The sequence below is a fragment of the Erythrolamprus reginae genome, chromosome 3, assembly GCF_031021105.1.
Source record: "Erythrolamprus reginae isolate rEryReg1 chromosome 3, rEryReg1.hap1, whole genome shotgun sequence".
Lineage (NCBI taxonomy): Eukaryota > Metazoa > Chordata > Lepidosauria > Squamata > Dipsadidae > Erythrolamprus > Erythrolamprus reginae.
In genome coordinates, this window is record NC_091952.1 from 120,530,323 (window position 1) to 120,542,539 (window position 12,217).

General features: G+C 46.5%; 1 protein-coding gene across 1 annotated transcript in view; it reads right to left on the minus strand.

Moving 5' to 3' along the window:
• Nucleotides 1-11,407, minus strand: part of CNN3 (calponin 3) — a 43,065-nt gene extending 31,658 nt beyond the window's left edge. The window contains exon 1 of the mRNA XM_070746522.1: nucleotides 10,770-11,407. Coding sequence (XP_070602623.1) covers nucleotides 10,770-10,826 — 57 coding nt within the window. The 5' untranslated portion in view covers nucleotides 10,827-11,407. The remainder of the gene's footprint in view (nucleotides 1-10,769) is intronic.
• Between the last annotated feature and the right edge of the window lie 810 nt (nucleotides 11,408-12,217).

Here is a 12,217-nt window from a genome sequence, read left to right on the forward strand (position 1 = left end):
TCTGGAGTTCTTTTATCGGCTGCAGAGACCTTCAGGAAAGCCTTCCTGGCTGCAGAAGAAATGGACCGAGATGTGAGAGGCCTGGCTGCAACTGTCCAAAGCCAAAGAAGTTCCTGAAGACCTCTGACAGTGAAAAGGAAGCTGGGAGTAAACACACAAGTGAACTTCCGGCTGGCACGTTGGGCTGTTTTCATTGTGGGGACAGCAAAAACAGCCAAAAAGGCTGAAAATCAGCTGGCCAGAGTGCATGCACGCTGGAGCTGACATAGGGCAATGCCTCACATGCCCTCAGATATGGCTCCACATACCATCTGTGGCAAGCGTGCCATAGGTTTGCCATCACTGTCCTAGGGGAAATGGTGGCGCAGAGACTTAATGACCCTGAAAGTGTGGCCCGAAATGATCTGCACTCTGGCCGTTCAAGCCCAGCTCCCCAAGAAGGGGTGAACTCCTGCTGCTCGTTCCACAGGTCCTGCTCTCACAACAGCTCAAAAGAATGCAATATTATGAGTAAGTACTACATACAGGTAGCACTTCGCTAGGAAAAACCTAGCTGTGTTTGTGGGAGGGGGGGGGAGATTTTTGATTCAGATCATATGCTCCCACTGGACTTTTGCAGTCAGCTACGGAATTTAAAAATCCATGAGAAGAAAAGATTACTAATAATGATCATCATGACTGCCTATGGTCATCATTCACAGTGTTGTTTCTACATTTTTCCGCATTGTGGTTGAAGTATATAAAGAAATTTCTTTCTTATACAAGTGAATCACTGGTCCTTCTTCATTACTCCCTCTTCTAGGAGCAACTTCATTTTGGGACATGAATTTATGAAACTGTTTCAAAATCCAATTGGAGTCTTGGAAGTCCGTTTTATATTCTGTTTTGTTGAGCAAGGGGTTGTTGCTGTTCCTGTCTTGTTATTACTAATTTATTATTATTATTATTATTGTTGTTGTTGTTGTTGTTGTTATTGTTGTTGTTGTTGTTGTTATTATTATTATTATTATTATTATTATTATTATTATTATTATTAATTAGATTTATATGCCGCCCCCCTCTCAGGAGTGTGGTTGGACTAGAACAGTGTTTCCCAACCTTGGCAACTGGAAGAGATCTGGACTTCAACTCCCAGAATTCCCCAGCCAGCGAATGCAGTGACCCCTCGATTATCGTGAGGGTTCCGTTCCAAGACCCCTCGCGATAATCGATTTTTCGCGATGTAGGGTTGCGGAAGTAAAAACACCATCTGCGCATGTGCACCCTTTTTCCATGGCCGCGCATGCGCAGATGGTGGAGTTTGCGTGGGCGGCGGGGAAACCCGGATCTTCGTCTGCTCGCTGCTGCTGCGGCCGCCCAGCAGCTGATCTGCTCGGCGGCGGCAGCAGCGAGGAGCCGAATCGGGCTTTCCCCTTTGCGTGGGTGGCGGGGAAAGCCCGATTCGGCTCCTCGCTGCTGCCGCCGAGCAGATCAGATGCTGGGCGGCCGCGGCAGCAGCGAGGAGCCGAATCGGGCTTTCCCCTTTGCGTGGGCGGCGGGGAAAGCCCGATTCGGCTCCTCGCTGCTGCCGCCGAGCAGATCAGATGCTGGGCGGCCGCGGCAGCAGCGAGGAGCCGAATCGGGCTTTCCCCTTTGCGTGGGCGGCGGGGAAACCCCGATCTTCGTCTGCTTGCTGCTGCTGCAGCAGCAGGGAGCAGACGAAGATCAGGGTTTCCCCGCCACCCACGCAAAGGGGAAACCCCGGCTCCTCGCTGATGCCCCCGCTCGCCCGCCCGCCCACCAGCAAGAGGGGGAGAGATAGAGAAAGAGAGAGAAGGAAAGAAAGAGATGAGAGAGGGAGGAAGAGAGTGTGAGAGAGGAAGAAGCAAGATAGAGAAAGAGAGACAGAAAGAAAGATGAGAAAGGAAGGAAGAGAGTGACGTCATCGGGTGGGAAAAATAACGATATAGCGTTTCGCGAAGATTGAGATCGCGAAACTCGAGGGATCACTGTATCTTCAACACTGGACTAGAAGACTTCCAAGGTTCCTTGCAATTCTGTTTTTGTGTTTTCTTTTGAGTGGGAACAAACCAAAATACCTTTAAAACTCTAGCCTGAGCAAAGATCTTTCCAGGGTCAAATGTATATGGACATAAAGCTTAAAACTACAACAGGTTCTCTCACTACTAAGCTTCAAATGCACATTTGAAACTACAAGATTAGTTATTTATTCCCTTTACACGTGAGTGTCTAAAATGTGCTGCAGCTTATCTGTGATAGGACAGCCGTTTACTAATACTGTTAAAAGCAGCTCTAGCCAGAGGACAGCTTATGTAATTGCTAGTTCTTGAGGCATGTCCAAGGAGGATATAATCTGGGCTCTCTAATGAGCTAATTTATTTGTTGTGTTTATATCCTGCCTTTCCTTAGGAATTAGCAGCAACACACATAATATTCCCACTCTAATTTTATCCTCTTATCCTAGCCCAAAGCCATTCAGTAAATTTCATGACTGACTGTGACTTGAATCTTATGAATCTCCCAGTTGTAGTCAAACACTCATTATAATCAGATTCTTAAGTCCTACTGCAGTGATGGCAAACCTATAACATGGGTGCCAAAGGTGGCACGCGGAGCTATTTCTGTTGGCACATGCGCTGTTGCCCTAGCTCACCTCCAACATGCATGTGTGTGCTAGCCAGCTGATTTTTGGCTCACACAGGGGCTCTGGGAGGGTATTTTTGGCTTCCAGGGAGCTTCTGGGAGGATTGGGGAGGGCGTTTTTATCCTCCCCTGGCTCCAGGAAAGCCTTTGGAGCCTGGGAAGGGCAAAACACAAGCCTATTGGGCCCATCAGAAGTTGGGAAACAGCCATTTCCGACCTCCAGACATCTTCCAGGGGATCGGGAAAGCTGTTTTCATCCTCCTCAAGCTTTGAGTTATGGCTGTGGGCACTCGTGCATGCGCAATAGCCAGTGACGGGCTACCATTCCCAGCCCTACAGGAATGGGCTGGAAGCGTGTGTGCGGTCACTGTGTTCCCCTATGCCCTGCGTGTGTGTACCCCACATGCATGCGTCCTGTGCGGGATTTGACTTCTGCGCATGCGCAGAAGCCGAATCTCATATGAAGATGAGATTTCCAGGGTTTTTTTCCTTCTGCGCATGCGCAGAAGCGAAAACCCCGGAAATAGGCTAAAAAAAGGTAAGTGGCCACTCACCGCTGCCCTCCACCGTTCACCCCCCACACATGTCACGGCGGCTCCCTGCCACCTTTTGCCCTGCCCATCCTCCGCGCCTCTCATGGCACCTGCTCTCTGCAGCCACCACTGCCTTTCGCCCTGCTGCCCGCCACTCCTCTCATGGCAGCAGCTCTCTGCAGCCACCGCCACCTTTCACCCTGCCGCCTGTCACACCTCTTGCGAAAGCGTCTCTCTGCAGCCACAGCCGCATTTAACCCATCCGCCACGCCTCTCACGGCAGCGGCTCCCTGCAGACACAGCCGCCTTTTGCCCTGCCCACCTGCCACGCCTTTCACAGCAGAAGCTCCCTGCAGCTGCAGCCGCCTTTCGCCCTGCCCACCCCGCCGTACCACTCACCCTCCCTCCCCCCGCCACCCCACTTCCTCTCACTTCTCCCCACTCCTCCACCACACCCCTCATCCCTGCTTACCCGGATCACCTCCTGAAGGGGCCATGGCACAGGGAGCAGGTCGGGTAGCCCCAATTCTGGCCGTGCGGCCTATTCTGTGCTCTCCCGCGCTGCAGGCATCTCTCCTTCAGCCTGGGAGGTCAAAGAGTAGGCCACATGGTCAGAGCTGGGGCAGACCGCTTTTGCTGCCAGCTCCAGCTGTTGCTCTAGGCACAGCAGCAAGATTTGGCTCTCTTTCTGGCAGGAAATATTCCTGGTTTCCTTGCTTCCGCGCAGGCGTGGAAGCAAAAAACCCGGTAATTTTTACTGGACTCATGCTGGTAGGCATGCAGGGCGCATGCACGCCAGACAGCAATGGAGCGAGGCTATGCGCTCCATTGCCAGCAACAGAATGGGTGTTCCCCCACTCTGGCTAGTAGCCCACCCCTGGTGATAGCGCACGTGCATGCTCTTTCGGCACTCGAGGAAAAAAAGGTTCGCCATCACTGTCCAACTCAGTATTAACTTCAGAAGACAAGATTTAAACCTGGATAATTTATTTAGACATGTTCTGATATGATCAGAACTCTATACATGAGTGCTACAGCACCTCCAGTCTTAGCATCAGGCATAGAAAAACAATCATAAAAAGGAAAATAAACAATTATTAAATTAGTACCATATTATTTCTTTCCTTTGTTGTTTTTTCTTTTGTAGGGGAGGAATGGTCATTGTCTGGTTTGGACATTGCAAGAGTCTTCTCTCCTACATACAGGACAAAATTCAGGTGGGGAATATGGGTTGTTCGGATGGTGCAGTGGTTAGAATGCAATATTGCAGGCTAACTCCACTCACAGCCAGGAGTTCAATCCTGATCATCTCAATCTTCAAAGGTTAGTAAAATGAGGACCAGATTGTTGGGAGCAATAGGCTGACTCTGTAAACCACTTAAGAGAGGGTTGTAAAGCACTGCAAAATGCCATATAAGTCTAAGTGCTGTTACTACTTAAATACAGTGATACCTTGTCTTACGAACTTAATTGGTTCCGCAATGAGGTTTCTTAAGGTGAAAAGTTCATAGGGTGAAACGTTTCCCATAGGAATCAATGGAAAAGCAATTAATGCGTGCAAGCTCAAAACTCACCCCTTTTGCCAGCTGAAGCGCCCGTTTTTGCGCTGCTGGGGTTCCCCTGAGGCTCCCCTCCATGGGAAACCCCACCTCCAGACTTGCCAGTGAAGTGCCCGTTTTTGTGCTGCTGGGATTCCCCTGTAGCATTGCAAAAACACGGAAGTCTGGAGGTGGGGTTTCCCATGGAAGGGAGCCTCAGGGGAATCCCAGCAGTGCAAAAACGGGCACTTCGCTGGCAACGTAAGTCTGGAGGTGGGGTTTCCCAAAGAGGGGAGCCTTCGGCTGGCAATGGAAGTCTGAAGGCGGGGCATGCCAGCAGCGGCGGCTTAGGTTCATAAGGTGAAAATAGTTCAGAAGAAGAGGCAAAAAAATCTTAAACCCTCGTATCTCAAAAAGTTTGCATGACGAGGGATTTGTAAGACAAGGTATCACTGTATATGGATTCAGCTGGAAAAAAACCTGCTAAGAGAGCCCTCATAAGTTGCTAGCAAATACTTTCCCTAGCATCTCTGTTCTTTAGAAAGGGTTGCAGGGGACTCTGTTACATAATACATACAAAGGCTATATATATTTTCTCTCTCTCCTCCCCTCCCCACCTCTCTCAAACCGGATTGGGCTTATTATATGGGATGTCTTATTTTGGACTCCTGACAATTCACAACAATTACATATATACATCAAGAAAATAAAAATACCTGCAGGAGACAGCAACATAATTATATTAGAGTTCAAATCAAAATAAATATAAGAGCTTCGCCAACAAAAAAAACACAGTGATGGCATCATCCTGTTGTGAAAACAGTCTGGAAAAGCTCTATTTTCAACATTTTCTGGAAGACAGTCAAAGACTTATCTAATTGCTGGAAGGAGGCTGCTTCATACAACAGGAAGCACAATCTTTCCCCCTCACCTCACCAAAGAAAAGAACTAACGTTCTTCCCAAAAATAAGCCCTCCCCCAAAATATTTAAACACATGCACAGCCGGTCCCCACCATTTCCTCTAGTTAGGGTTAGGGAAACAGAGAGGGAAATCAGGTAAGACAGCAAGAGAAGCCCTGTCTTGCTCCACGTGCCCCAAAATAATAAGACCTCCCCAAAAATAAGGCCAAGCGCTTATTTCAGGGTTCAAAAAAAATTAAGACAGAGTCTTATTTTCGGGAAAACATGGTATTGGCAATTTTTCTATGGAAGAATAGCTTGGAAAAACTGATTTTCCTGGAGGTGATGGTCCTGGAAATATTTTTAATACTCATCACAGTTAATAAGCATGACACACAGTTTAGCCTAAAAAACCCTCCAACCTACATTGTATATAAAACTCTTTTTTGGATTCTTTTATGACAATGTGGCCTAACATTATATTACCACAAGCTTACTTCAAATGATTATCCTTGTAACAATATTTGAAACTGGATTTCCAAATTACTGAAGTTAGATGTTTGGAAAGACTTTTTGAAACCCTTTCTGTTTTGTAATCTACTGTATCATTTGTGCTTGAGTGTGTGTGTGTGTGTGTGTGTGTGTGTGTGAGAGAGAGAGAGAGAGAGAGAGAGAGAGAGAGATTAATGAAATGTTCCACCACAGTAAGCCATTATTAACCAATCCTAGCCAAATTATTCTGAGATATTATATATCACAGCAATTATTAGCTGTTCGTGCAACTGTTTAACCAAGGGGTTCTGGCTAATATTACTGAAATTAATGGCACACCACAGTCTGCATTGGCTTAAGGTATAAATTAGATTTTTTTCCAAATTATTCTTTGATTTGCTTTTATCCTGCTGAAGGAGCCTTTACAAATGGATAAACGCAGGACTTTTGTCTAATTAGACAATAACTTGATGGTCTTTCATCATTTTCTATTATTTTGCTTTATTGCATGTTATTAGAAACTAACTACAGAAGGGCAACTCTTGAATAAGATCAGTATCATATGCACAGGCATTAACAAATTAAAACGATAATTTCCACTAAGAATATTCTTGCACACCTGCTTCTAAGTTCTGTTGACATGTAACAAATCTATTTCTAACTAAATCCATTTGCTCTGGGATTCAAAATTCCTCTTAGAATAAATTCCATTGAAATGAAGAGATTAAAGAGGAGTAATCTATAAACTTAAAATATGAAAAGGCATAGTTTAAATGCAGGCACCACTTTAAGGTGTTCCTGCATGAATACATAGTTCTTACTCTACCAAGAATCTTATTTAAAACCGAAAATTATTGAAAAAGCTTCTTTGTACAAACATCATTGCTTAGTGCAACAAATATTGTCAGGATCATACAACCAGTTAAATTAAATTTCTTAAAATTGCAGCCCTTCATGTCACACAGCAAACTATTTTTAAGTTATGAGACTTCAGTTAGGATTTATATACCAGTAAAAATATTGGGATGTGCTGATTAAAAGTTGTTTTCTACTTTCAAGCAGGGACTAGAAAGTTTGTTATGACATACTGTGCTTTCTTATTCCAACATTTTATCATTATTAAACTTGACATGCATTATTAAAAAATTATATTTAAATATAACGATGTGTTGCTGTTGAAGAAAACAGGGTATATAATTGAGTGGTAAAGCATCTAGACCAGAAGTCTTCAAACTTGGCTATTTTGACTCACTTGTGTTTTATATTTCTTGTAGCTGCTTTGAATTTCAATGCCTAGGTTTAGAGGAGAAATATAATACTACGTGTATCATTTTCTAAATGTTGTGTGTATTAGGTATCTCCTGCACATAAGAACATCCATTCAATTCTCAAAAGTGAATTAACCTTTAAGAAGTGTTCTGAGTACACACATCTTTCCTTTTCCAATATATGCCAATGAATGAAATTTTTCAATTAAGTACTGTATTAGACTTACATTACTATACTATAAAGTATGCAAATACAGTACTTTATACTGTATTTTGGAATGACTATTTGAAACAAACCCATTTTATTTGCAGCATTAAAAACTTAAAGAGACATAATTAATCATCTTAAAGGTTAGCAATAGCAGAAGTGATGTTTGTTCCAACAGGTAGCCCAGAAAACAAAAGAACAAAAACAGCTTATCCTAGACAGGGAATTACATGGGGAAGTTTAGTTAGGAAACTCCATACTTCCTCCATTGAAATAGCTGGGATTTAATTACAAGTAAAAATAACCAGAATTGGGTGACCCAAGATTAAAACAAGATGGATCAAGCTATGTTGGAAAACCATGTATGTTTTGAGTTTTCTGCTCCATCACCAAAGACTTTAATTTTGTAACATTAAAAAACTTTTGTTAAATTCATACTGTTCTATGCATGCGGGTCACCTTACTATTACAACAGGAGTATGTTACAGTGTAGGGATTAGGTACCACCACTGCACTTTTTCTCCAGAGGAAGAGTAGGAATATCTCACAATACTCCATTTTCCCAGCAGACTTAAGGAAACTTAAGCCCAAGTCCCAGAAGCTTCCTTTGTGTGTATCTCCCCCCCATCCTTCCCCACCACTTTGGACTTCAGAGCAGCAGTATGGAGACAATGAATATTCTGTGCACAACACCCACACGGATTGGCTGGGCTCTCCCCAATACCCTATGATGTAACGCAATTGGAATGTGCTGGGGTTTTGAGCTGGAAGTGCTGGGAGGGGAGGGGAGATTTAGGTGACACTTCTCATCTGTTTTGGCAGAGCAAAGAAGTTCAGCAAATTAACATGACAGAGTGGGTAGATCTGCCAAGTTTCATTACCTTTTCCTGTAACTTTCTATTCAAGATGGAAGGATTCCTTTTGAAACCCTGAGAACAGGCTCAGGACATCACTGTTATCTGGGAAAATATATGACTGCCTAAGGCAGGAAATGAATATAAATTAGGTAACATATCAAATAAAAGTGGGGTTTTTTTTAAGTGGGGTTTTTTTTAAAAAAAATCCATAAACTAACAGATTAAGATGGAAGGATTTAAATGAGTTACAGTACTGGGGGGGTGGGGGTGGGAAGGGCGGAGCAGGATAGTTCAGGGTCCTGCTGTTCTCTGCAGATCTACACTACTAGTTTACAAACTACTCTATTTACATTTTAATCTTAGCAACCTTAAAACCGAAACGGTTCAAAAAGTAGAAACCAGGCTTGCCCTCAATGCAACCGTTTTCGGCGCTTTTAAAATCACGACGGGGGAGGGGGCTTTTGGAGCTTGTTCTTTCCGTCGTGTTGTTGGATTGCTCGCTTTCCTTGGTCGTCAGGAAGAGAGGGTTTTTTGGTGGGTTTTTTCCCCTGGAGCCAAAGCACCGAAATATAGAGAGAAGGGGGGATAGAAAAGGCAAGGCGGCGCATCCGTGTCGTTCCCCCACCCCCCGCATCCCACAGCGCACCATCCTCTCTCGCCTGGCGCTGGCTAGCGCTTAGATCGGAGCCACGTAGGCTGGGAGCACCTCCCGCTCCCGCCAGCCTCCCGAGCTTGGGTGGGTCCCACAGGCAAGCAAGCAGGAGAGCCAGTCCTCCAAACGAGGGTGGGTGGGTACGAGGGGGGGGCTTCTCCAACCCACCCACCCCGTTTGTCAAGTCCGTCTCAAAACTCCCGACGGGGGGGAGTGTTAAAAAAAAAAGCCACCGGGCAGCAAAGCATTTCGCCGCCTTTGTTGTTGTCTCTTCTTTCCTTCAAGGCGGTTTCGCCGGACAGATATTAAACCCTCGGCATCCGCAGAGTACAGTACTGTAATTGGAAAGAAAGGATCCCCCCCCCCCATTTTTTTTATTTGGTCTCCCCGCCTTCTCTTTCTGAGGGGGAAAGTACTTTTCCACTCCAGGGAGGTAACGCTGAGGCCAAGAAGAAAAAGTTTAAAGGGAAAGCAGAAGGCCCTCCCCCGTCTCCCCCCCCCCCCCCTCAGGTCGGCCCGGCAAACGACAAACAGGTCTCCCTCAGCCCGTGCTGAGGGAGTTGGGCGGTATACAAATCCAAATAAATCAATAAATGCAAGAGTGGCCAGGAAAAGCCACGCGCAATAGGGAGGGGACCCCTAACACCCTTCTTTGCACGCACGCAGAGAGAGAGAGAAGAGCAGACGGTGGGGAAGGTCGGAAGAGAAGGCCCAGTAAAAGGAGGGGAAGGGGGGGCTGGCGACCCAGGGGGACGCCAGGAGAATCGCGGGGTAAGCGTAATTTTCCTCAGGAAGATGACGTCGCGGGGGAGCGCGCGCGCTATGCATTCCATTAGAAAAGGAACCGGGGAAGGCGAAGCGGGGAGTTGGGGGGGGGGTATGTATCTTTATTGGGTGTCCCGGATCTTTTACAAGAAAAGGTGCGCCTGGTCCTAGCTTATGAGTAAGCCCCGCAGGAAGAAGCGTCTAGCAAACGAGAAAGACCGGCAGGGCTTCTACGTGGGGAGAGTGGGAAGGGGGGCGGGGAGAGACAAGGGAGCCCATTTTTGTGTGTGTTCAGGAGTGGAAGCCTCAGAAAGACCCGGGCTTGGTTTGGGGGGTTCCTCCCCGCCCCCTCGCATTGGCTCGGTACTCAGCGTCTGCGTGAATGTTTCCTCATAAACCGAATTTGAGGCGAGGGGAATTTCAACACCGAGGTTCCCAGCATACGGGATAAAGACCGACACTGTTTCTCATCCCCCCCACACACACACACCGAAGCAGCAAATTTAAAGCCCAGTTTAGGGATGTGAGGAAACACCTTCCTTTGAAGCCACTCTTACTTTGCGCCCCACCACCACCAAACAATGGAGGAGGGGAGTATATCGAAGACGCTACGAACCAGGAGTAGGGTTTCCAAGACCTATAAACTATGTGGGGAAAGAGGGGGTGCGGGTGGGCGTAGGAGACCGACTCCATTTCCCCCCCCCCTCCTCGCCGTAACTGAGCGCTCCTTTCCTTCCCTCCTTCCCACCCTCAACTCTTCCCGCGCCTGCCTCCATCCCACTCCTCCCCCCTCCCCTTTCTGGCGGCTCAAACAAAGCGGGAGAGAAAGCCAGCCGCGGAGCTGGCGGTCTGGGCTTTGACCGCGGGCGCTTCCCTTCTCTCCCCCACTTCGGCTTTTTTTTTTTTTTTTACCTTATTCTTCACCTCGGCGGAGAGCCCGTAAGAAGGGCCCTTGTTAAAATGGGTCATGGCAGCGGCGGGAAGTGGGGTCGGTGTCGGTGCCCGAGGTTGGGGGGGAGGACGCGCGGCTGTGAAGCTCTCCTTTCCTTGCGCTCGGCTGGATGCTCCGGGCTTGCCAGTGGGGCGCGAGCGAGCGAGGAGGCGCGCGAGGGCGGGCCGGGCTTTGGAGAGGGAGGGACGGACGTGGGGGCCAAGCTTGCTGACGGCGCCCGCTGCGGCTTAGACGGCCTCCGAAACTTCTAGTCCCGCCCCGGCCCGGAGAGCAGCCTTGACGCCCCTTCTCCAAGCCCGACGACGGCCATTCCTCTTCCCGGCCCCGGGAGGAGCAGGAGAAGTCTCGCTGCCTCTCCCTCTTTTGGAGTCCTGGGAAAAGCCTTCAAAACACCGGCCAGTTGCTACTAGTCGTTTCGCCTGCATTAAGCCTCTAATAACGCTGGCTTAAATCATAGAAGCCCGGTTCATTAACTCCGTGTCAAATAAATCTGTTTTACGGCCCGCTCTAATTCACCAATCGCAGCTTTGCTCGTTAATGAGGCGCCAGGTGAATCACTCGCCGAAGGAGGGGTGCGCTGCAAAACACCGCCTTTCCTAAACGGCGCTGGGGTGTTAAGGCTATTTAGTCCTTACCTTGAGTGGTTTGCCTGGTCAAGTGGGCTGGGAACGATGGGTGTTGTGGGGTAGCACCAAACCGGAGGGTCCCTGATACGGGAAAGCTGTCAAAAATTCATTATTGTGATTTATAGGCTGCCCAATTCCTTCTGGACTCTGAGCGGCGAACGACAATATAAAACAAAGTAAAAACAATACTAAACCCCTTAATTCTAAAACATTCATAGCCATTAAATTATCTAAATAATTTAGCTAATTAAAAATAAATACTAAAATATTCATATCCATTAAAATAATGGTTGTTATCATTATTATTATTATTATTATTATTATTATTATTATTATTATTATTATTAATTAGATTTGTATGCCGCCCCTCTCCGAAGACTCGGGGCGGCTCACAACAGCAATACAAAAACAATATAACAGTGAGACAAATCTAATATTAAAATAAAACATATCTATCTGTTAGTTCTATTAGTTAGTTCTATTATGTTAGTTCTCCTGATCCTAAATAAAACCCATTTTTGACTAAAAAGGAACAGAGACCTAGCAAGTATGTTTAGATTGCTCCTTTAAACTAGCATAAGTTATCATGGGGAAAGTCGATTGAAATCTTTAAAATGCACATGGATGTCATTAAACATGTGAAATATTATTTGTGCTTCATTCTCTTTTAACATGCATCCACCAATACGTGTGTCTGTCTATCTTCGGCAGGGGTAGGCAAAGTTAGCTCTTCCATGACTTCTAGACTTCAACTCCCAGAATTCCTGAGCCAGTCATGTTAT